General features: G+C 37.7%; 4 protein-coding genes across 8 annotated transcripts; 3 read left to right on the forward strand and 1 right to left on the reverse strand.

The window, feature by feature from the left end:
* The first annotated feature begins 487 nt into the window (after nt 1-487).
* Nucleotides 488-4,041, forward strand: kbtbd12 (kelch repeat and BTB (POZ) domain containing 12). Of its 2 annotated transcripts, XM_026347091.1 has the most exons (6): nt 488-589; nt 1,105-2,264; nt 2,338-2,608; nt 2,766-2,916; nt 3,124-3,321; nt 3,429-4,041. In XM_026347091.1, exons 2-6 carry the CDS (start codon nt 1,192-1,194, stop codon nt 3,596-3,598), a joined length of 1,863 nt encoding a protein of 620 aa, XP_026202876.1. In that variant the 5' UTR covers nt 488-589; nt 1,105-1,191; the 3' UTR covers nt 3,599-4,041. The 2 variants fall into 2 exon arrangements, with proteins under 2 accessions (XP_026202876.1, XP_026202877.1); XM_026347092.1 differs by lacking the exons at nt 3,124-3,321; nt 3,429-4,041 and adding an exon at nt 3,018-3,104.
* Nucleotides 4,042-4,402: 361 nt separating this feature from the next.
* iho1 (interactor of HORMAD1 1) lies at nt 4,403-7,733 on the reverse strand. Of its 3 annotated transcripts, none has more exons than XM_026347111.1 (8): nt 7,677-7,733; nt 7,299-7,364; nt 6,914-7,052; nt 6,293-6,429; nt 6,151-6,199; nt 5,996-6,080; nt 5,577-5,692; nt 4,403-5,480 (listed from the first exon to the last, which is right to left on the reverse strand). In XM_026347111.1, the coding sequence occupies exons 2-8, from the start codon at nt 7,349-7,351 to the stop codon at nt 5,007-5,009; spliced, it is 1,053 nt and encodes a 350-aa protein (XP_026202896.1). In that variant the 5' UTR covers nt 7,352-7,364; nt 7,677-7,733; the 3' UTR covers nt 4,403-5,006. The 3 variants fall into 3 exon arrangements, with proteins under 3 accessions (XP_026202896.1, XP_026202897.1, XP_033181857.1); XM_026347112.1 differs by having other exon boundaries at nt 6,914-7,060; nt 7,677-7,718; XM_033325966.1 differs by lacking the exons at nt 7,299-7,364; nt 7,677-7,733 and having other exon boundaries at nt 6,914-7,292.
* A 1,242-nt stretch (nt 7,734-8,975) lies between these two features.
* Nucleotides 8,976-14,882, forward strand: c5h1orf159 (chromosome 5 C1orf159 homolog). Its single transcript, XM_026349069.1, has 9 exons — nt 8,976-9,191; nt 10,559-10,639; nt 10,726-10,810; nt 11,739-11,831; nt 11,920-11,976; nt 12,196-12,330; nt 12,472-12,497; nt 12,593-12,617; nt 12,944-14,882. The coding sequence occupies exons 2-9, from the start codon at nt 10,568-10,570 to the stop codon at nt 13,045-13,047; spliced, it is 597 nt and encodes a 198-aa protein (XP_026204854.1). The 5' UTR covers nt 8,976-9,191; nt 10,559-10,567; the 3' UTR covers nt 13,048-14,882.
* On the forward strand, nt 12,989-20,875 carry si:ch211-157b11.14 (uncharacterized protein LOC799552 homolog). 2 transcript variants are annotated; one of them, XM_026349067.1, is made up of 4 exons: nt 12,989-13,073; nt 16,364-19,239; nt 19,333-19,449; nt 19,755-20,875. In XM_026349067.1, exons 2-4 carry the CDS (start codon nt 16,389-16,391, stop codon nt 19,835-19,837), a joined length of 3,051 nt encoding a protein of 1,016 aa, XP_026204852.1. In that variant the 5' UTR covers nt 12,989-13,073; nt 16,364-16,388; the 3' UTR covers nt 19,838-20,875. The 2 variants fall into 2 exon arrangements, with proteins under 2 accessions (XP_026204852.1, XP_026204851.1); XM_026349066.1 differs by lacking the exon at nt 12,989-13,073 and adding an exon at nt 15,714-15,877.
* The last annotated feature ends 48 nt before the right edge of the window (nt 20,876-20,923 follow it).

Raw genomic sequence — 20,923 nt, forward strand, 5'->3', positions numbered from 1 at the left:
TGGTTCATTAATATCCAACTAAATGCTGGCAAGTCGGAAAGTTAGATCTATAAATTTAATTATAAACTTGTGGGTGCTACAACAGTCTCAGAATTTTGGTTGTTTTTTTATAACGTGTGGGCATAAAGTATATACTGGGCCTTTAAGAGAGAGTTGTCATGAAATCTGAATCCAAGCTGGGAGCAATGTTTTCTTTTGGTCATCCCAGAGCGGCACACACGTGACTGAGGCAAATACACTTTATTGGAGAATAATCTAACATCAAATAACATCACCAAGAAGAATGAACATCTAAATGCCAAAATAATTTACAATTTCTGTAACTTGAAACCCTACTTTCTCCTTATCACAGAAACCCCTCTGACCCACTTGCTGTCTGCCACAACACTGTCTATTTTTGGGTTAATAGCTCAGAGGGTCACAGCAGAGAAGGGGGTACATATCTTTGTCTCTTGCAATTGCTCAGACGCTCTCTAATCCCCCTGACTGACACACTTAGCAACAACAACACATGTAGCCTGATGAAAAACATGGATATTTACTGGTCTCTTTAGACTGAAGAGAACAACAGAGAGGTGCTAATGGTTTGGTAAGACCTTTTCTAAAAACTGCATATGTAATCACCTAATACTAAATTGTAAGAGTGAACATCTAAATGTTGTATAGAGACAGCTGTATTTTGCTAGTGTTGGTGATATGCTGTTTAAAGCTAATCATGAAATGTAGGTCATTGGAATGGTGGCTGCTGAAATGTGAAGCTCATTAAGGTTTATTTTTACTTCAGATATTATCAGGATGTTTTTTGTTAATGTTTTAATAACTTTTGAAGGTTAAAATATTGGTGAAATTGTGCCTTGCTTGTAATTAAGTTAAGTAAAACTATTTTTACCTTTTAATATATTTTCAAGTCAAGATCGTTAAGAGGCCATTGTAAAATCAAAAGTAGAGTTGGTAAATGACTTGGTAGTATGGTAGCATGATTAATTACATATTGCAAACATATTTTATATTGCTGTGTACTTGTTAAAATGTGGTTTGATAAGCTTGACAACTGGTTCAATAAGTTTCTGTTGTTTTATTGTTTTTGTTTTTTTTATTTTTCAGATACAACCTCTCCATGAGTTGCCCATAACTGGTAAAATCTCCTGCGTAACGCTCTAAATATTACTTTTACCATACATTTAAAAGACAATGGATCTTACAGCTAAACATGGGCTAGTGCTCCTCGACCAGTTGAGGAGGATGAGGGAGACAGAGCATTTGACAGATGTGGTACTAGTGGCTGAGGGCATCAGCTTCCCCTGTCACAGAGTTGTTCTATCTGCCTTCAGTCCCTACTTCCGTGTTATGTTCACATGTGGCCTGCGTGAGTGCAACAACAGGGAAATATTCCTGCGTGACACCCCTGCAGAAAGCTTGGCTCTCCTCTTGAACTACATGTACTGCTCAGATCTTCCTCTCACTAATACCAATGTACAAGGAATCTCTATTGCAGCGTTTCTCCTGCAGATGGATGACGTCTTTACTCGCTGTCAGCAGCACATGACCGAGAACATGGATGCCTCCAACTGCCTTGGAGTGTACTATTTTGCCCGTGACCTTGGTGCGGAGGATCTGGCTGACCATGCCCAGCGCTTTCTGAGGCAGCACTTTGTCCAAGTGTGCCAGAGTGAAGAGATCCTGGAACTGGAGGCCTATCAGTTGGGAAAACTCCTGAGTTCTGATGACCTTAATGTTTCCAGAGAAGAGACCATCCTAGATGTGGTCCTTTGCTGGGTTAAACACAATGCCCTGATGGAAGGAGAGATACGTATTCGGCACCTTCCAGAGCTCCTGAGGAAGGTCCGCCTGCCGCTAATAAGCCCTGACTATTTAAGAGAGTCAGTGAAGAGAAACACAGCCCTGCTGGCTGATGCAGAATGTCTGGAAATGATCAATCAAGCCTTGGATGCCACAGCAATGCATCCATCAGCCGCACCGCGCAAACTAAAGCTGCGTTATGGCATGGAGACCACAGACCTACTGCTATGTATCGGTAATGACAGCAGCGGGATTAGGTCAAGATATGGCAGCTACGCTGAGCGCAGCTTTTGTTATGCTCCATCCACAGGCCAAACCTACTACATTACCTCACCTCGCTATGGAGAGGCTCTGGGTTATGTGTGTACTGGGGTTGTAACTGAAAACAATGTCGTTATTGTAGCAGGAGAGGCAAGTGCACGCAGAATGGCTCGACAGAAGGACATGAATGTTGAGATTTACAGGTAGAATTTCTTGACATACATGTGCATTTTCTTGCCTTGTACAGATGACAGTGATTGTTGCCTTTTGTGGCAGGTACAAAGTAGAGGCCCAAGGAAGCTGGGAGCACTTGACATCAGCAGAGTATCGTGATTCATATGCTCTGGGATCACTGGGTGACACTCTCTACCTGCTGGGTGGGCAGATGAAACTGAAGAACCAGTTTATCATTACTAACTGCGTGGAACGGTGGCCTCTTCAGGGTGGACCCTGGCGGAGTGCAGCACCCCTGCCTTTACCCTTGGCCTATCACAGTGTGGTTAGAATGAAAGATCGCCTTTATGTCATGGGTGGTCGAACCCCACAGGTGATGTGAAAACAAATATATGAGTTACATTTCTGAGAGATATTAGTCCTAAAACCTTTATTTAAATTCCTGTGAAATCTCGGATCTATTAGTGTCGGTTTTGTTTGACTGCACCTGCTCTGCTTTGTCATACCCTTCCTCTCCTTCAACCTTCCAGTCATACCGGACAGATGATGAGCCAGACCGTCTTAGTAACCGCCTTCTGGAGTATGATCCAAACACAAACAAGTGGACAGAACTAGCTCCCATGAAGTACTCCAAGTACCGCTGCAGTGCCATGGTACTAAATGGTGAAATCTATGTAACAGGTACGAATATTTGGTCAGTAAACAATACCTTTGCTCGCAAACTGGTCTATTTCATTGCACATTATTTGAGTTTTCTTTTTTTTCATTTGAATCCTCTTCAGGTACAAGTAGACAAAGTGTTGCCATGATGTTAAAATAAAATGCACTGATTTCTGAAAAAAGTTTTTGTAAAAAATGTGGTGAAAAAGAACTACATTGCACCTATAGGAGGCATTGGCTGTGAAGGTATGGACCGCGGGCAATCGAGGCACTGCCTTGATGTTGTGGAGATCTACAACCCAGATGGAGATTATTGGAGGGATGGACCTCCTCTCCCATGTGCACAACTCTCACTGCGCACCAATGCCTCTAATGCAGGAGTGGTGGGAGGAAAGATTTATGTGTGTGGATACTACAAAGGGGCAGGTAATCAATAAACATTATCTGACGCAATGAAAGAAATATGTTTCAAAGATTTTGTCATAGTGACTTTGATGTTTTGATGTTTCCTTTTATGTGTCAATGACTTTCAGATCGTCATGATGATATAACCAAAGACATACTGGAGCTGGACCCTTGGGAGAACCGGTGGACAGTGGTGGCTCGGCGTGCTCTGATGCATGACAACTATGACGTCTGCTTAGTGGCAAATCTCAACCCAAGGGGACTCATGTCTCCACCTGCAGACTTAGTAAAACTGTGACAACCCTGTCAGATCAAAGTCTCTGTCAGAAAATTAGGATATTAATTATTAATTATTAGTGCACTTATTGCTGGGCCAAAGGCATTCATTTTCCCAAGCAGAAAAAGGTTTGGTGCACTTCATCAAAGAGGAATCACTGGTTAATGATCTGCTTGCTGTGAGAAAAGAGATCATTTGTAAATACATTAATTTAGTTTGATTTAAAAAATATATTTTATTTTGTAATGTAGCTGCAAAGATTGCTCATATAAAACCTGCAGTGTTTATTATTTCGTTTAACATTAGGAAAATGTAGAGAACAATTAGAAAACTGTGGGTATTATTATGGTCTTAATACTAACTGTACCAAAATACTGGTATTTGTCTCTTATTACAGAGTAACTATTACAGCTTTAGAAACTCATTACAATATATTTACACTAGCAGACCTAGGACATGTATAGATGAATTTATTTTATTCATCAATATCATTGTCATTATTTATAAATCAATATGAATAAATAAATGAGTATAAATGAGTTTGTAGTATGCTTGTTAAAGCAGAATGAAGCTGTTTTTTGGTAATAAACATGGTCATAATATATTAAGTAGTAGTAGATTGTTGTTTTTCCAACAGACATTTTTTAGTTTGTACTTTAAATTTAAATCCATCTTCCACTTGATTACATACATCTGGTTCAAACTGTCTAAATAAAATCCTACCTTTACTTATATTTAATGATAAAAGTGGTTTTGAAAGCTGCTTAATTAAGTGCAAGTTGTAGGGGAATTAACATGACGAGCAAATTGGAAAGGTACCTGTTTATTCTCAATATACAGTTTGCACTAAAAACTGAGTAAGTCAGATTTTAAGTCAGCAGAGACACTTAACTGTTACAAATACCCACTGAAAAAAGGAGCAAAATAAAAGCTTTTAATATGTCTGTTCTTAACATATTTGTCATTAGTACTTTTTACATCCACCCACAGCTCTTCTAACATACGACCAAAATCATCAGTGTTCATTGTCAAAAACTCATCCAATAAATAAACTCAATGTACTAAACTACTAAACTAATATATGATAACATTTATTGTTACACAAAGCATAAGAAAGGAAATGCTTCACTGTTCCCTGAGTCCTTCGCTCATCTTCTAAAAGCCTAAATCAGAATCACAGTCCATGTCAAACAACTGCCAGAAGTTTTCAGGTTTCACTGGGGTTCCTGACGTGGACTCAGCTGACAGCTTTTCTAAGATGGGTTTGATTCCTGCAAGCGACGCAGAGCTGTTGCTGTCCTGAGACCAGCAGCTGAGAGGGGTGATTAAACAACCTGCAGCTTCACTGGACCTCATGTCTCTGTTCAGTGTTATCAGACAGTCTTTGTTAACATTGTCTTGAGTAGTTACTGCGTTGAGATCGTAGTGATCACAGGAAGGTGTTGAAATTTAGCTGCTCATTGTTGCAGTTCATGAACAATTGACTGTTTTCATCTGAGATGCACCTTCTCCTGTGTGAAAGCACAAGTGGTCTCTTTTTGCGCCTCTTACGGCTTCTCACAGTGAATTTTCTCTTTCCTATGACGCAGCTGGGATCCTGAGGCTGAACTTCAACTTGAGTGTGTTGAAGGTTCTGTGACGCACTTGCAAACTGTGTGCCTTCAAGGTTGACATCATCCAGGATGTTGGAGAGTGACTGTTCCAGCCCTGGTGACGTCTGAATAGCACTGTTCATTATTCTCTCAGAACTAGGTTTGGTTGAATGCTCTGATACTAGTGTGCTAAGCAGCTTCAGAGCCTCTTCGAGCATATTTCGTCCCCTTTCTTGCTCCTCTCTAAGACTCTCCAGAGTATTCTTTAAACTTTGCAGATTTGAATCATGTTCTGCTGCAGTCTCTCCACCCTTAAGGAAAAAAAGAACAATTTTACTCATCATTAATAAGAGGTTTTTATGTCAGCGAAAATAAAGCTAGCTACTACACAGGCTGCTTCTATTCACCTTTTTCAACCTTTCCTCCAGCTCTGTCATCACCTCTTTCTGGGAGTTCACTTTATTCAGCAAAGCCTCAAATTGATGGGAAATGTCATTTTGAAAACTGGTCAAGTTGTTTTTTACTGAAATGAATGAATGAATACAAAGATAAACATGAGTATATAAAGTTAAAAAAACATGTCATTTTATTGTATTGAAGCCTGTAAAATTTAAAAATGTACTAAAGCACACAGTAAATTTCCACAGTTAGAGGAGCTTATGGGTGACCCATATTTAAGCAATAGGAAAAGACCGCCATCTACTGGTGATAAGTAATGTTTGCTCACTACGTTTTTTTCTTATAACTTACCCAGATGTACAATAACCAGAAAACAAATCAATAATTTAAAAAAGGCTTTTAAATAAATATAAATGAGAAAACCTACATGTCGATGAAAAACTGTCAAATCTTTCAAGGACTGTTTGGCATGCAAAAGTATTTTTCTCAGTGCCAGTGACCAGTTGTTGGATCTGAAAAACATTGCAACATTACTGCAAGAAATAATGACCAGTAAAAAAGGATCAATGACTGCTCACTTACCTCTTTGAGAGTTTCTCTTATATTGTGACATGCTTTGGCTAAAAGGTCACTGTAAAGTACAAAAGCAAACATAATGATGGCCTTTTATATATTCCCACAAGAATGACTTTAGCTGCATGCTTGTAGTCACATAGACTCTTACTTGTCCTTTTTTTCTTTTGCCTTTTTCCTATCCTCTTCAAATTTATCCAGAATTCCAAAAGCTCTGTTTTTGTCCTTTAGTTCTCCAAACAGGAGAGGTTTAGTGTGATAACTACTTGAAAACTTTGGGTCACTTCCCTACCGTGACAAAATACAGAGAAAAAGAGACAAAATCTGATTAACAAAAGTTTGTGTGGTCCCACAGGTTACATTTTCCACTATAATCATGCAAATATACAAACATTTTAAATACAAACATAAATGTAATGGATCATGGCATTATCATTACTGGAAAACGTAACCTTTACTGAAGTGTTTTGGTTGTTTTGTTGATTTGCAACACTGGGCACAATGGCCCAAAACAACCAGTAATATTACAGGGATGAATAAATAACAATAACAAATACAACCAACTATTATATTGTAGGGCACTTGTTATGGATATAATAAACATATTAAAACACACAATGGTAGCCCCCAAAATAACACGACTTGAGCTTTTTAATTTTCTCTGTGCAAGTTTAAACTAAATGTAAGTAATTATGCTTGTCTGTGTAACTGAATGCTACTAATTATAATTACTAACACCAAGAATTTACAAGATGAAAATGGGAAATCTCACCTCTTGTGAACTTTGCTGGGAGTTCCTGGATGATACACTCATATCTTGAGATGTGCCTTGAGAATTTTCAGGCCAAAACTGAGACCCCAAAAACATCTGAGAGTCTGTGAAACTGGAGTATCCGCTGGTGGACACATTTCTGTTTATCTCCGCCATGTTTAACGAGTAAAGAAAACAATTTGTTCATCAAGCAAAAAAAAAAAAAGTACCTCTGAAAATTTGGCAAATGAGCAATATATTATTTTATGTAACTGTTATAGGTCATGCTGCTGTGATAAGGTGCACCGTTTTCAGAATACCAATGATTAAACTATATTATATATACAGTTGGTGATAAGTAACAAGTTAATTTTTATTAGGTAAATAGTAATAGTTATGTGATCACCTGGTTCCGGTTGGGATACTCAGCATTTCTTTTATATTCCTCAGATGATTCATTGCTTTTGATTACCTGATTACAAAGGTAACAGGTTAGCAGCAGTTTTAATTGCAGCAATTATTTATATAGTAATTCTTAACAGCATCGGCACAGCGGCTGACCGTACAGCTGTGCTGGACTCATGTTAGCTAGCTAGCATTAGCTGTCTTCATTAGCATTAGCGTTAAACTAGACAAAGCCACATTAGCTAACATAAAGCTTACCTTAATAAACAAGTGGTGTGTTTGAATGTGGGTTACCATTACCAGTTAATCTATACATGTTTCTTAAAACACAGTGGTTGTATTTAATAATTAACAATAAAACACTTTTCTGTTGACTCACGGTTCAGTAAGATACGATGACGAAGGGGACGTTGAAAACAAGTGCGCTCGTGAGGACCAAATCTCCCGCCATATGACGTCTCAGAACCAGGCAACGCTGCATTCAGGTACCGTCGGAAAAGTTCAAGTTACAAAATGAAGGACCAACTCAAACATCACTTGGGAGGCTTATTATTATTCAGCAAGTTAATCATACTTAATACTTAATACTTAATAATCCATGGGGTCAATATGAGACAAAATCAATAGCCTACTATAGCTGAAAGTATTTGCCCAAGAAATCTGAAATATATATTCCGTGATATTCATATTAGTAACAAAAACAAAGCATAAACAGCCATGAAACAACACACTTTCAAAATTAGAAAATTTATATTACTTAGTTTTGCATCTGAGAAAAAAGTTCAAAAGTGTCCCTCTAAATGAGAGTAAAAGTAAAAGCAACATAAAATGGAAATACTAGTGTGAGTGTATTTGGATTTGGGCTATAGAGATGACTTTAAGAGAGCCACACCTGAGACGTCTAAAGATTATGACAGAGCTAAAGCAGTTCTGCAGGAAGAAGGGACTAAAGTTCTTCCTGAATGATGGGCAGGTCTGAACCACAGCTACAGGAAGCGCCTGGTTGATGTTATTGCTGTCAAATTTTGCAGCTGGGTCTTTTGTCAGATTCTAGTTGTAAAACTATTTTTCACAGAAGTACATCCACTGCATACAAGGCTGCAAGTATGTCAATAGGAGTTCAGCAACAAGATTTGCTCTAAGGCCTCCAAACAGGTTAATCTGGCCATGGTAGCTGTAAGCTCAGACAGTGTGACATCATGAGCACAAGCGTAACTAATACTGGAATAGTATTTAGGTGCCATGACCCTTGCTTTTGCTGACACAACTACAGAAAATGGAGGATGAATAATGTATTTTTCTGTGATGACGAAGTTAAATAAGTCTAGCTTTTTATCTAAGCATATAATACAAATGCATTACAGCATATGTCTTGTCTGCATCAGTATTGTTTATTGCTTCTTTTTACTTTAAAATAGCCAGTACTGATCCAGAAACAAACCTTGTATTTAATTAATTGCATTAAAAATACATGGGTTTCATAAAACCCAACTTGAAGTATGATTCTGTGCAATTTCATAAACTGTTACCTAAATAAAATGTTAGCGGACATATCTCTTTTTTTTTTTTTTTTTTTTTTACATTTTGCAGCATTTTAATTTGTGACGCACCAGAATTATAATTCACTCTTGGCTTTTATTGACGTTTTCATATAGAGGACGTGGTTTTATTGTGAAAGTCCTGGCCGGACGTGTGGACGCTAAGTGAAAGCAGTAGCAGCGAGCTCCGCTCTGTGGGCTCAGCTGTGGTGAACTGGTGCTGAGGAGCAGCGTTGATGACAAACCTGACCACGAACACAAGTGTTTGTCTGCTGATCCTTCTGCGGCGGACCAGACCCGAAACGGATTAAACCACAACCAGGACTTTGGCCAGGCTAAATCCCGGTGTTTGGCTTGTGAGTTAACTTTTCGTTTTCCTAAATGCACTAACGTGCAGGTGCTCTGTCTGTGGCTGTAAACATAGTGTAAACACCACTAATGCTTAAGTAAAACAAATTCACACAGAGGATCTTCTTCATGAACGAACATCGTTATTTTAGCTCTGGCTGCTAGCACAATCACGGTCTAACTTCCTCCCGGTGACAGGTGCTAGCTAGCTAAACACCTAGGTTGAGTCCTGTTTCCACCTTTCATGCTGTTTTATGAGGTGTTACTTAATGTTTAACCCTAAAGTCAAGACTTAATATGAACACGAACGTCTCAGAGAGGAAACAGAACAGTAGCTACTTCAAATGTGTTTAGTTGAAAACTGGCCCCTCGTAAATATTTTGTGATTCTGGGTGACTCATTTTTAGAGTTTGATTTTAAAGCGGAAAACTCAACAGCTGAAACAATTTGTCCATTAATCTATCAACTGATCGACAAATAAACAAAATACTGAGAACTATTCAGTCAGTTTTTCAAGCAAACATAATTTAAATGATGATTGTAATTTTTGTTTTGACTGTGATATTTTCCACTATTTCTGAAATTAAATCTTAACATAAAGAGTAAATCCACTAACTGGCATAAATAATATGAAGAATAATCAATAATTAACAATCTTGTTAATAAATGAACCTAGACCACATCAAAAATGTTAACTGGCCAAATGTCTAACTCCAGTTAGACGGTGATGTGTTTTTAACAGCCAGTTAGAGTAATCTTTATGTTTATAAGAGGCAAAGTTAGAATAGACTTTAAATATTAAATATAAATAAAGAAAAGGACTAAAAAAAAAAAAAAAACCTAAAAATTATGAATGGGCTTTGATATTGTTTGAAATGTTTCAATGCTTGTGTCATTGCAGTTGATACTTTACTTTGGCAAACGTTAAGCATAATTTGGGCAATTTTAATTCAATTTAAGCAAATTTTATAAACACACTAAGTAAATTAAAAAAGGACATTGCCTATAAAAAATGCAAATTAATATTTTTTAAATCACTACATATCTGATAATGTGAAAAATAATCAACCCTGTGAATCTGACCAGGTATTTGATGTCAGTCTTTCATACTTGACAGTCCTCAGTTCTACACATTTTTAATGTTTGCGAAAAAATCATACCCAGCCATAGTTAATACACTTTGTGATGACAAGAAACACCAGACAAAAAGACCAAAAAATTTACTGAAGCTTATTCAAATTATTCTGGATACCGTTGTAATGAAGGTGTATGAAGCATTTCTGTTCTGTTTTCAACCAATCAATTATTAAAAAGAATTGTTGTATTTGATCATTCTGATGATACTTTTCTAATTCATGTCTGTCTGATTTTTAAGGGTTTGAAAATGGCTCTGTCCTTCCTTTTGGTCTTGGCTGCCACTGTGATTCTTATCAGACCAGAGACACCTGTAACTAAGGTACAAGATGGATGTTACTCAGCCAAAGTGTCTGCTTTGTTCAGGCTACTTGTTTTGTTTATCTGTGAACGCCGCTTTGTTTACAGGCCTTACTCCAGAACTCACTCGAGTGCTGCGCTGAGAAACAGAGAGTGAACAATTCATGTTCAAACGACACTCACTGTGAACCAGGTAATGTCAGTATATAGATCGACCATTAAAAAGATTTTGGTTCACCATCATAACACAATCTACTGTGTAAACCTAAATCCATTAAGCCCCAGTGTATGTCGTCTGACAACTTCAAGATGCTTTTGACATCAATTTCATCCTTTTGTTTTCAAGAAAGAGAGATACTATCTCAGTATGCCTGTTCTATTTTCAAAAGTCTTTATTTCAAATTTCACACGATTTTATAGGCTACCATTTATATAAATATAAGAGTTCAAGTCTGTCAAGCTCATAATTCCAAACACCTGAGTCCATTTGTCTGTAATATGTTTATATGATGAATATATACTATTCTCACTGAACAGTGTTGTTGGGGCCAGAATGTATGACTCCCCCTGTTGCTTTATTAACCGTTTCTCTATTATTTGAAAATGTAGAGGTTGTTTTGCCTAGATTTATTTTCAAAATAGTCTATCCGGTCTCCCATCTCAGTGATACGGCTGCATTTTTTCCTTATCATCTTGTTCTGTGTTTGAAACTGTTAAAATCTCACCTGAAGCTTTAGTTTCATCTGGCAGTTGTCTGCCATTATTAATTTTCCTTAAACAAGACTCCCTTACACTTACCCTGCCTTTGCCTTGTACCATGTACCTCACTTGTAAGTCCCTTTAGATAAAGCATCTGCCTAAATGTAAATAAAGCAGATACGTTAAATAACAATGACAAATAAAAAGAAAAAACATAATAAAATTATGAGTGATGCACAAGTACTGTATGCCTCGCTGTACTGTACCGAAAGTACTGCTGTACTTTGGCAGTACATGTATGCAGTATAATATTAATGATTTTTGAGTGAAAAAATAATTAGTAAATTTTAATTTCTCTATTGCAGAAAAAAAGTATAACAAACTGGCAAATAATACGAAATCTATTCTTTTGTATTCGTCAGGATGCTTCTTACGTGTCCTTGAAAACAGGACAATTTGCATCTTCTGTGACTCAGCAGCTGTGGATTTAGAGAACACAACAGTCTGCACCTACAGTAAGTTTGTGTCTGTTTTTAAATTCATAAAAAAATATTAATGTTACATTGGACCTTTTGTCATCTGCTCTTTGTATGTGTTTTTTAGACTACACAATAGAGAAGAAAAATCATACAACTGTAACTACTGTCATTCCTAAAATTGGTAAGGTATCATATCCACAGCCATTCTGTACTGATTACTGATTTTATTATTCTGTGTATATATAGTCCTGATTCGTTGTAATAACTTTAAAATGTCAGATAAAGACATAAATATTTAACAAATACACACCCACACAGAGTACATGTCTGCAACAGCCAATAAGATACTTGTAATGTTCCTTATTTACTGTTTCCTGTTTTGTGCTACATTTTTGAGCAGGAGGGCCAGGCGTGGCAGCCTCTCTTCTTCTGGGAACACTGTTGATAAGCCTGTTCCTGATCTTGTCTGTTGCCTCATTTTTCTACCTCAAACGCTCCAACCGACTCCCGAGCATCTTCTACCGGCGCAACAAGGGTAAGCACTGCATTGCTTCATTATATAAGCAAGGTTTTGTCAGACCTCAAGTAAGAAGCGCCTGCTGAGCCATAGGAAACACAGTGTTATCATTTCTCTCCAATAAATGCAACTCTAACATCTTTTTGTGTACTTTTACAGCCTTTATATTCCAACCAAGTGAGACGGTAAGTTGATTTTATAGTAAAATAAATCATTGCTTGAATGTTTGTTTCTCAAAGGAACAGTTTTGATTTTTTTTTTTTTTAATTTTCCCATGCAGGCTGTTATGATCCCTTCCTCGTCAGGTAAGATGACAACACTCTGTGTAAACTATATCAGTCACCTTGCTGAACAGGTTATAGTATGATGTGAAGCTAGTGAGCAATACATAGCCGTCAAAACATTACTCAGGAGTATTTAGCAATGTTGGCTAGGTGTGTTGCATTTTTTAGGGCTGTTGTGGAATTGTGTTCACACAAAATGTGATATTGGCCATGAAAGCTGTTTTTGAAGGAAACAAAAATGTCTTAAAACTCAGTTCAGATATCCTATGTGCAATTTCAGTACTTGTCTTCTCTTGTTTTTGTCACAGATGATTATAGTTTTTGTGTTTTGTTCTTGTCTTTTTAAGTCCGGAAGCCAAGATATGTGAGAAGGGAGCGGCCTTCTGCATCATCAGCAGTAAACAGTGCTGCCATACCCACCACATCCACTACCCAAGTCCATAATGTGTAGGAGAAGGGGTGGGAGTGCTGGTGCAGGTAGGAGAGAAGGCTCAGGAATGATGTTTCATTTACACATTATGTTTAAGCACAGAAGTGTGAGCAAAGACCAGCTGACTGGTTGTATAGGTGGCCAAATGTAACGGTAACAACTAGTGGAACATTTTTGTCATTTGGGATTTCATTTTTCTATATGTAGTGAGATTATTATAATGGGGGGAAAAAAGTACCCAGTCACTGTTATTACCATCTTATTGACAGTGTTTCATTTGTTTACGTTAAATTATTTTTTTCTTTGAAAATAAGCAGTTTTCAGTATGTCTCTCTTGAGTTTAGAACATCACATTATTTTATACCCACTTACGTAGCGCTGTTGTCACACACCATTCAGTGTAAACACTGTTAAATTACTGCTGTTTGACAAGCATGGTTAGTGGACTTGTAAAACATAAGTAATGGATTTCATAAATATGTGAACCTGTCCGCTAAAGGTATAGTTCAACATTTAGGGAAGTGTGATCATTGTTATTGTCATATCTGTGCACTATGGAGCTCGAGCCACCAGCCAGTTAGCTTAGCACAAAGACTAGAATAAGTGGAAACGGCTCCATTCATCTCTGCAAGAAAGAAAAGCATATTTTCAAAAATGTGTAGGTTTCATTAATGTCTGTGAATCCAGCAAGTGATTTTATAATCAGTTTAACAGAAGCCTTTTTTTTTGTTGTTTTTACCAACTAAGATGTTTTTTTATGATATGTGATATTATATATTATATTTGCATTGTCTCACGGTGAACAAAATTTTACAGATTTGAAACAGGCCAACAGAGTAAAATTTATGTCTAATAGCTTTCAGGTTCCTCTGGTGGACTGGGACACCAGAAGGGAGAGTTGCTGGAAGCACTATAGGGACGCTTGATTGATTCAGTGAATGGTTGAATTTGTGTTTTTATTGTTGGGTGTGTATTTATTATTTTTGTTAGCTCAACCGAGGTGAATGTATTTTACATGTACAACAAACAATGCATTGCAGTTGCATGCATCATTTATTACATTCCCCAGCAGATGCACTTGGTCGTGGCAGAGGTCACTTTCAAAAGCAAAAATCACATTTTATATCATATGAAGTTCTGTGACACTACAAAACCTATTGTTTCATGAAGTACATTTTAACTCCAACCAACGTTTCTCTCAAAACATATTTGAATCATATTGCACTTTCTCTGAGATCATCAGCTCATTTTTAAAGGAAATAACTGAAAATAATTTTAACATCAAATGTGACTGAGATTGTTTTGTTGTGTAACTGATGCACATTGTGAGCATTACCTGACTACTATTAACTTTGCCAAATGTTGTCTGAAGAAAATGGCTCTTTCTGTATGCCATAAGATTACTGTGCCATTCTGAGCTTTAAATGCAGCTGTGAAATGTTTAATCATAGCGTGATGAATAATTGGGTATTTGAATAATATCCAGTGGCCTTTACTGTGCACAATTCTAAACCAAGGCTAGTTAACCAAGTTTTATTTGCTACATGATGTTTTATTTCATATAGTTTTATATCTTGACAGCACTAAGGCTATAAGAAATAATTTCCATCTTTAGTGGATGTGGAGCAACCTGAAGTTAACCAGATTAATGGCAGAGATCATTCCATGAAAATTCCTGTTTGCTTCATGTTTGCTGCTGTTCATAAAAGTATAAGCTGAATACATGTACATATTGTTTTTTACAAATAATGTATTGTTTTTGTAATGATGTACATATTCCAGTTTCAGTGCCATAAAGAATGTTCTGAGTACGTATGTAATGTTTGCAGAAATAAAGCACCTTTACTTAGTCATAATTTTCCTCTGTGCAGTTATATAAACTCTCATACTGCAGTTTTCTGTATGAATGACACTAGTTACCTTAAACTAGATATTGTTTAAAGATCAACTTAAATAATTTGGGAAGGTCTTGTGATTCCTATTTCTAATATTAGACAGCGTGCCTTGTTATTCTTCCTATTACTTTTTAATTTCCTTTGCTTGTTGATGCTGATTCCTTTGCTTGTTAACAGCCAGACCAGAAATTTTAACACTTAATGTCACTTGGTAATACAACACTGTATTACATTATTTCTTTATACCAAGAGAAAATATACCAATGCAAGTCTTAATGCTCAGATTTTCAGGTTTGAGACATTTTTGTTAGTGTTTTTCTTTTTTTTTTCTTTTTGTTTATAGTAAATTTAAAGTTAATAAGTTAAGTCAATTTAAACAACAGTGAACGTCATCAGATTTGCAGCAAAGTAAAGCCAGTGTATTTTGAAGCACCGACTGTACTAACTTTCTGTTTGTGTTTCTGTGTGAAGGAAATGCTAAAATGTGCTTTTGTGCAGGATGGAAGACTGAGGCTGAAAGTACTCTGGGATTGTATTTAGAGCAGGTTTTGTGGTAAAACCACTTATTTTGAAAGAAATTCAAATTAAAACAAGGATGAAACATCTGTTAAATAATAAGCACTATATGTGTAAGAGTTCTAATTTAGTAATAAATAAATAGACTATTTCCAGTATAAAATATCGATTATTGGACAAAATGTGTATTTAAACCATTGTTAATCTTACCTCTGATAAATGTAAGTGGGCTTGTATTTTAGGGTACTGAAATGTCAAAACCTCTGGTAATGTAGGGGAACGACGTTTTCACCAGCAGCTACATGTGACTGGACACTATTTATAACAGCTGAGTGCAAGGCCCCTGACATGCAAGGACAAGCAGACATCAGAGCTGAAATGTCCCTGCACGGAGAAAGTTATGACACCTTCAAACTGGACACTTTGTCCCTCTGCAACAGGTAGTTCTTTCTTTAATTCAGAATCGCATTCACACTAATTTCCGGAAGTGGTACATTTTGAGTTTTTTGTTTTAGAAATATAAGATCTTTGAAGGCTTTGTAGAGAGCAATAAGATAATTTTTAATGTTTATATTACTTACTACCATTTTAGTTATTTCACTCTGTTTACCAAAACCTGCAGTGAGTTTGTTAAGTTGTACTGTATACTGACATTGGACATCTGAATGTTTCATATCAGGTCACATGACCTGTTTTCTAAGAGCAGTGAAGTATTTTGGGGTCTGTTATGACCTTGTGACCAAGGTGCTCTGGTGTTGCTGTGGATTCACTTTCACAAACTTTGAACTACTACAAGAGCAGCACGCCAGTTTCCTATTTTCTTCGTAACAGATGGGTAAACAACATTAAGCTTCAGACAAGAGCATGTGCTCTAAAATATAAACATAAACATCTAAACATGTAACCTTCAATAACCTTTTTTTCAGATTGAAGAGCACGTGAGGCAGCAAAATGGACGATTTAGATCACAGCATACACATTGCAGAGTGTGATTGGACAAGCTTTTACGAGGACAGTGAGGAGTGCAGTCTCCTGAAGCCTTCAATCGCCTACTTTGACAACTTGAGCCTCAGTGATTCAGAGGATTCGGAAAACTCCAGTCCAGTCTTCAGCACAGATCAGTGGGAGACACAACAGTGTCCTGAAAGCAATGCTGTAAGATGCAGCATCGAAGGAGAGAGCTATAAAACGTTGCTAACGCAGGTGAACAAGAGTGGTAGAAGAGGAGAACAAGATGATGTTACAGCGAAACCTAAAGAAGAGAGTGTCACACAAGCAAACTTTGGATGTCCTGTTTACCCTGCAGGAAATACCCTCAACACAGAGGAGATGCATGTAAAGACTGTAGAGGGCAGAGAGCCAATGGACAATGATACAAACAAATCACAAGCTGAACTATTACATGCTCAGAGTGCAGGGGCATCAAATGAACTGGAAAAAGATGATGAAGGTCTGCAAACAATTCTGGATACTTCCATTAATGATCCTGATTCATCTTTTCTCAAGCAAACACAACTAAATGTGAATGAGCCACATGCTACAGAAGGAGCTGCGAGAGAGGATGTGAGCAGTGTCAATTCAAGAGCGGAGAAGGAGCGCTGGTTTGTGACAGTGAACGACAGTCCTGCACGACAGTGGGTACCTGCTTCGTCTGTAAAAAAAAAGCAGCACAAAAGACAAAAAAAAACTTGTAAGAGCATGCAGAGCTCAAAGCAGGAGACATGTGTTGAACTCTGTTTGGAAATAAAAGATAGAAATGTATCTGAGGAAAGAAGGGACATGAGGGACTTCAGTCAGCTAAAGCAAACCTTGGTTAAAAACTCAGGTGGGGCTCCAAGTGTGGACATAAATCCTAATTCATCCCAAATGTCTTGTAAAGAAGAAACAGCGTCAGAAAAACTGGTCATCTCTAATTTCCTGAAGGAACATATCACTCAGCCAGTGATGGCCAGAACCAAACATGAACCAGGCGGCTCAGCTCTCATTTCCCAGGAGATATTTACCCTCAAAGACCCTTCACAGGCAGAGAGTGCAGAATCAGATGAACTTGAAGATGGTGTTGAGTTTTTCTCCATTCACAGTTATGACTCTGAAAGCTATTTGTCTGCTGCTGAATCGGTGGGGGAACCTTTAGATCATCTTGACGACCATCCCACAGAAAATGAACCGTTCTTTCTGACCATGAGCCATCAAATAAATCCTGAACATACGCAGAACAGAGAAACACATTTTTATGATAGCACTCTCTCCTGCGATGCGTCAGCCACCGACTGTGATGGTTATGAAAGCACCGGCTCTAAACCTACTCTGACATTTCCATCTGCTGGCCTAAGAGCCAACAAAATGCCAGATGACAACTCCACATGTGATAACGACACACACAGCAAGGAGCTCTGCACGCCTTCAGACACACTCAGACTCCAGAAACAAGAAATGCATCTTTCAGCATCTGGTAGCTCTTCAGGGTATCAGCTTAGTCCTCTCCCTGCTCCTGATTTAACTCTAACACCTTGCTCTGTGGCCAACAGCTCTGAAACATATGCAGAAGCTGCAGGCCGCACTCGACCTGTGTATGCTATTTCTGCCTTTTGGGATGAAATGGAAAAACTGACGATAAATGACATTTTGCATCTTAGGAAGGGCAGAAGCACACCTCTTAGGGAAACAGAAGAAACCGTTACACCAAATGTACACGGTTGTCCAACAAATCCTAGCTTTCTGGTTGACACTGTAGAGTATAATATGTCTGATGGAGGTCTGATCGATACATCAGACACTGCTGATTCAGACTACTTTACACAGCCTGACGAATCCAAGCCAGAATGCTCAAGCTGTGAGTTTTCCACCTCTGATTTCGAAGAGGAGTACTGGCAGTTTATTGGCACTAGTAGGAACGCCAGTCCTGATCCCCAAGACAAAAACCAACCATCCGAGGAGTTGTGCTCTGAGGGAAAGGAGACACCTGTGCCTTCAGAGGACTCTGTGGGACAGTGTGTTGAGAATGAGGACTTATCTGCTTCAACAAAATGTTCATGGTCGAAGCAGATAACAAAAAGTAAAACTGTGCACAATGTACAAGCTCTCAACACAGAGGACTTAACCTTCCAATCCTGGTTTGGAAATGATGAGCACAGTCTTTTTCTCTGCCGCAGTCAGTCGGAAAACATGGGTTTGAAAGCAAGTGATAGCCTGGAAACACCAATACCAGCCCCTGTTCTATCCATGGATAAACATTACCAAATATCCATCCCAGAAGTGTTTGAATACTTTTTCACAGAAGATGAAGCAAACAGTGACTCCAGGTGTGTCACTGTCTATGATCCCCAGGACATCCCAGTAGCTCCTGTGTTTGACTGCACTCTTTGTACACTAAGGGGTGAAACACCATTCTCTTCCCTGCGTGATTCCCATTGCAGTGAGCCACAACCCATCCCAATCTTTTCTTGCTGTCTTCCTACCGTTCGAGAACTAACATTCCCAAAACCAGATTATGTTTTTTTGAATGAGCGTGAGGAGGATGACTTCTCTCCAATCAGAGTAGTGTCTCATTGTTTCGCCCAGGCCGGTGACAGTTGGAAAAGGTTGCTGTCAATCAGAAAGATTTGCTTTCATGACAAAGGTAGCGTCTGGTGCAGAAGGTCTGGTGCTTGGGTGTTTCCAGTTGAGGCTGATACGACATTCAAGAAGAGAAAGGATCCACCAGTCACTACGGTCGCTGAGGGAAGAGTCTCAACAACTCCTACTCAGCTGTTTGAAGAGCAAGTAGTGCAGCAGAGGATTTGGGAAACTATACACAAAACAAGTAAGCATCTAATCTCTGGATGAAAGAAAGAAATACACATTTAAAGTAAAGCTAGAGTCAAATCTACTTTTTGTCCTTGTTTGTCTTATACAGAACAAGAGGGCATCTTCTCTACACTGAAGCAATCAGATATGTGTTTGGTCTGCATTGCCTTTGCCTCCTGGGTGCTGAGATCATCTGATCCAGAGGCTGCTGATGCCTGGAAAGCAGGTACGAAACTCTAGCTGGTAGCTTATATTGGTATTCTGCAGTTACATTGTCGTTATTCAGCAAATATGTCAGAAATACAATGTTCAAGGTGCTTAAAATGCATTTTCAATGCATTTGCAAGAGAGCCTCAAAAGAAAAGTCTTTTATTTTACACAACTCTGTGTGTTAAAATCTGATGACAACTGTCCTATGAGTGGATTTTTTCTCAAAACTGAAATAAAATGTTAGTTACTGAAGACAAAGAGAAGCAAATAAGTCTGACAACCACTTTTATCAAGTAACCTTTTGACTGAAATCTTGTTCAGCTCTGCTAGCAAACATGAGTGCTCTATCAGCCATCCAGTTCCTGCGGCAGTATGTGAAGAAGAATCCTCTTCAAGATATCTGATATGTATTGTTCACATAAGAGATGTCAATTCCAAACATTTCCAACTAGGTCCATTCATAAAAACATATGCAGTGTATGTCTGTTTAGTCTACCTATCTGTCGAATCTCTATACAAGGTACGTTAAACTTATGTTTAAATCATAAGCCTTGTGATATTTTACATTTTGTTTACTGTGTACAAATCCTTTCAAAAGACAAACACCAACCTTGCATTAGTTCATTTCTCAATGTAGCTTATTCATTCCTACTGAAGACATTCATATTTTAAAACCAGCTGTTTACACAGTCAAACATGTGTAAAGTGTATTTATTTGGGACTATTTTCAACTACGGAGATGGTGTATTTGTGTATGATTGACTCATGATAAACAGCAGTGAGGAACATGTCACCCAGTGCAACAGTTACTGTTGACAACAGAAGGCTCATTGACAATACTAACAAAACTAGTGCTTTGTTTTTTTAATTTAATGGTGGTTATATGAGGATGTCACTTGAGGGTGAACTTCTGAATGAAAGTCAAGTTGTGAATTTTACTGAGTTATGTTGGTTAGAATTTTTTTTTTTTTTTGGTTTGTCCTCTTAAATACAAAACAGTGTTTGCTTTTAATCCTTAACGATAAGCTCCAGAGTTGTGAGCAGTTCAGATTTTTCAGTTTCATTTGAATAATTTGACCTGAAGAAGTAAACTTATTTACAGTATAAGTGCTAAAGAGTAAGGAAAAGGTTTATAGAAAGGTCTGAAACAAGTTAGTTTTTGATGCACACTCTGAAAAAACTCACAACCCCTTAAATTCTTATTAGGACCCCTGACTGTATCAGCCCAGATCCTCAGGTTAGGAACCATAGTTTTTAAGTGCAGGATTTCAAGCAATAGGATTTTCTCTTATTAACTTTGACTATTGATGACTCAATAAATAACATTTCCATTATGATATGTTAAATGCTAAATTATCCGTTGTTAGTGCCACAAACATTTGATTTTCCGTGTGTTACAGATGTTGTAATAACTACTTTGATCCAATAAAACCATAAATATGTGACTGTCCTCTTGGTCTATATCATTTTTTTCACAGAAAAATGGCAAA

This window comes from Anabas testudineus, chromosome 5 (assembly GCF_900324465.2).
Source record: "Anabas testudineus chromosome 5, fAnaTes1.2, whole genome shotgun sequence".
In the NCBI taxonomy this organism is placed as follows: Eukaryota; Metazoa; Chordata; class Actinopteri; order Anabantiformes; family Anabantidae; genus Anabas; species Anabas testudineus.

Coding starts and splice junctions, on each gene's coding strand:
- iho1 (XM_026347111.1), bottom strand. CDS start 7,351: ATGAATCATCTGAGGAATATAAAAGAAATGCTGAGTATCCCAACCGGA. Junction 6,430..6,913: donor CCCAGCAAAGTTCACAAGAG/GTGAGATTTCCC, acceptor TTGTCACGGTAG/GGAAGTGACCCAAAGTTTTC. Junction 5,693..5,995: donor TGACAGTTTTTCATCGACAT/GTAGGTTTTCTC, acceptor CATTCATTTCAG/TAAAAAACAACTTGACCAGT.
- kbtbd12 (XM_026347091.1), top strand. CDS start 1,192: ATGGATCTTACAGCTAAACATGGGCTAGTGCTCCTCGACCAGTTGAGG. Junction 2,609..2,765: donor TGGGTGGTCGAACCCCACAG/GTGATGTGAAAA, acceptor TCAACCTTCCAG/TCATACCGGACAGATGATGA. Junction 2,917..3,123: donor TGGTGAAATCTATGTAACAG/GTACGAATATTT, acceptor TTGCACCTATAG/GAGGCATTGGCTGTGAAGGT.
- si:ch211-157b11.14 (XM_026349067.1), top strand. CDS start 16,389: ATGGACGATTTAGATCACAGCATACACATTGCAGAGTGTGATTGGACA. Junction 19,240..19,332: donor GGAAACTATACACAAAACAA/GTAAGCATCTAA, acceptor TGTCTTATACAG/AACAAGAGGGCATCTTCTCT. Junction 19,450..19,754: donor TGCTGATGCCTGGAAAGCAG/GTACGAAACTCT, acceptor AATCTTGTTCAG/CTCTGCTAGCAAACATGAGT.
- c5h1orf159 (XM_026349069.1), top strand. CDS start 10,568: ATGGCTCTGTCCTTCCTTTTGGTCTTGGCTGCCACTGTGATTCTTATC. Junction 10,811..11,738: donor CGACACTCACTGTGAACCAG/GTAATGTCAGTA, acceptor TGTATTCGTCAG/GATGCTTCTTACGTGTCCTT. Junction 12,618..12,943: donor TATGATCCCTTCCTCGTCAG/GTAAGATGACAA, acceptor TGTCTTTTTAAG/TCCGGAAGCCAAGATATGTG.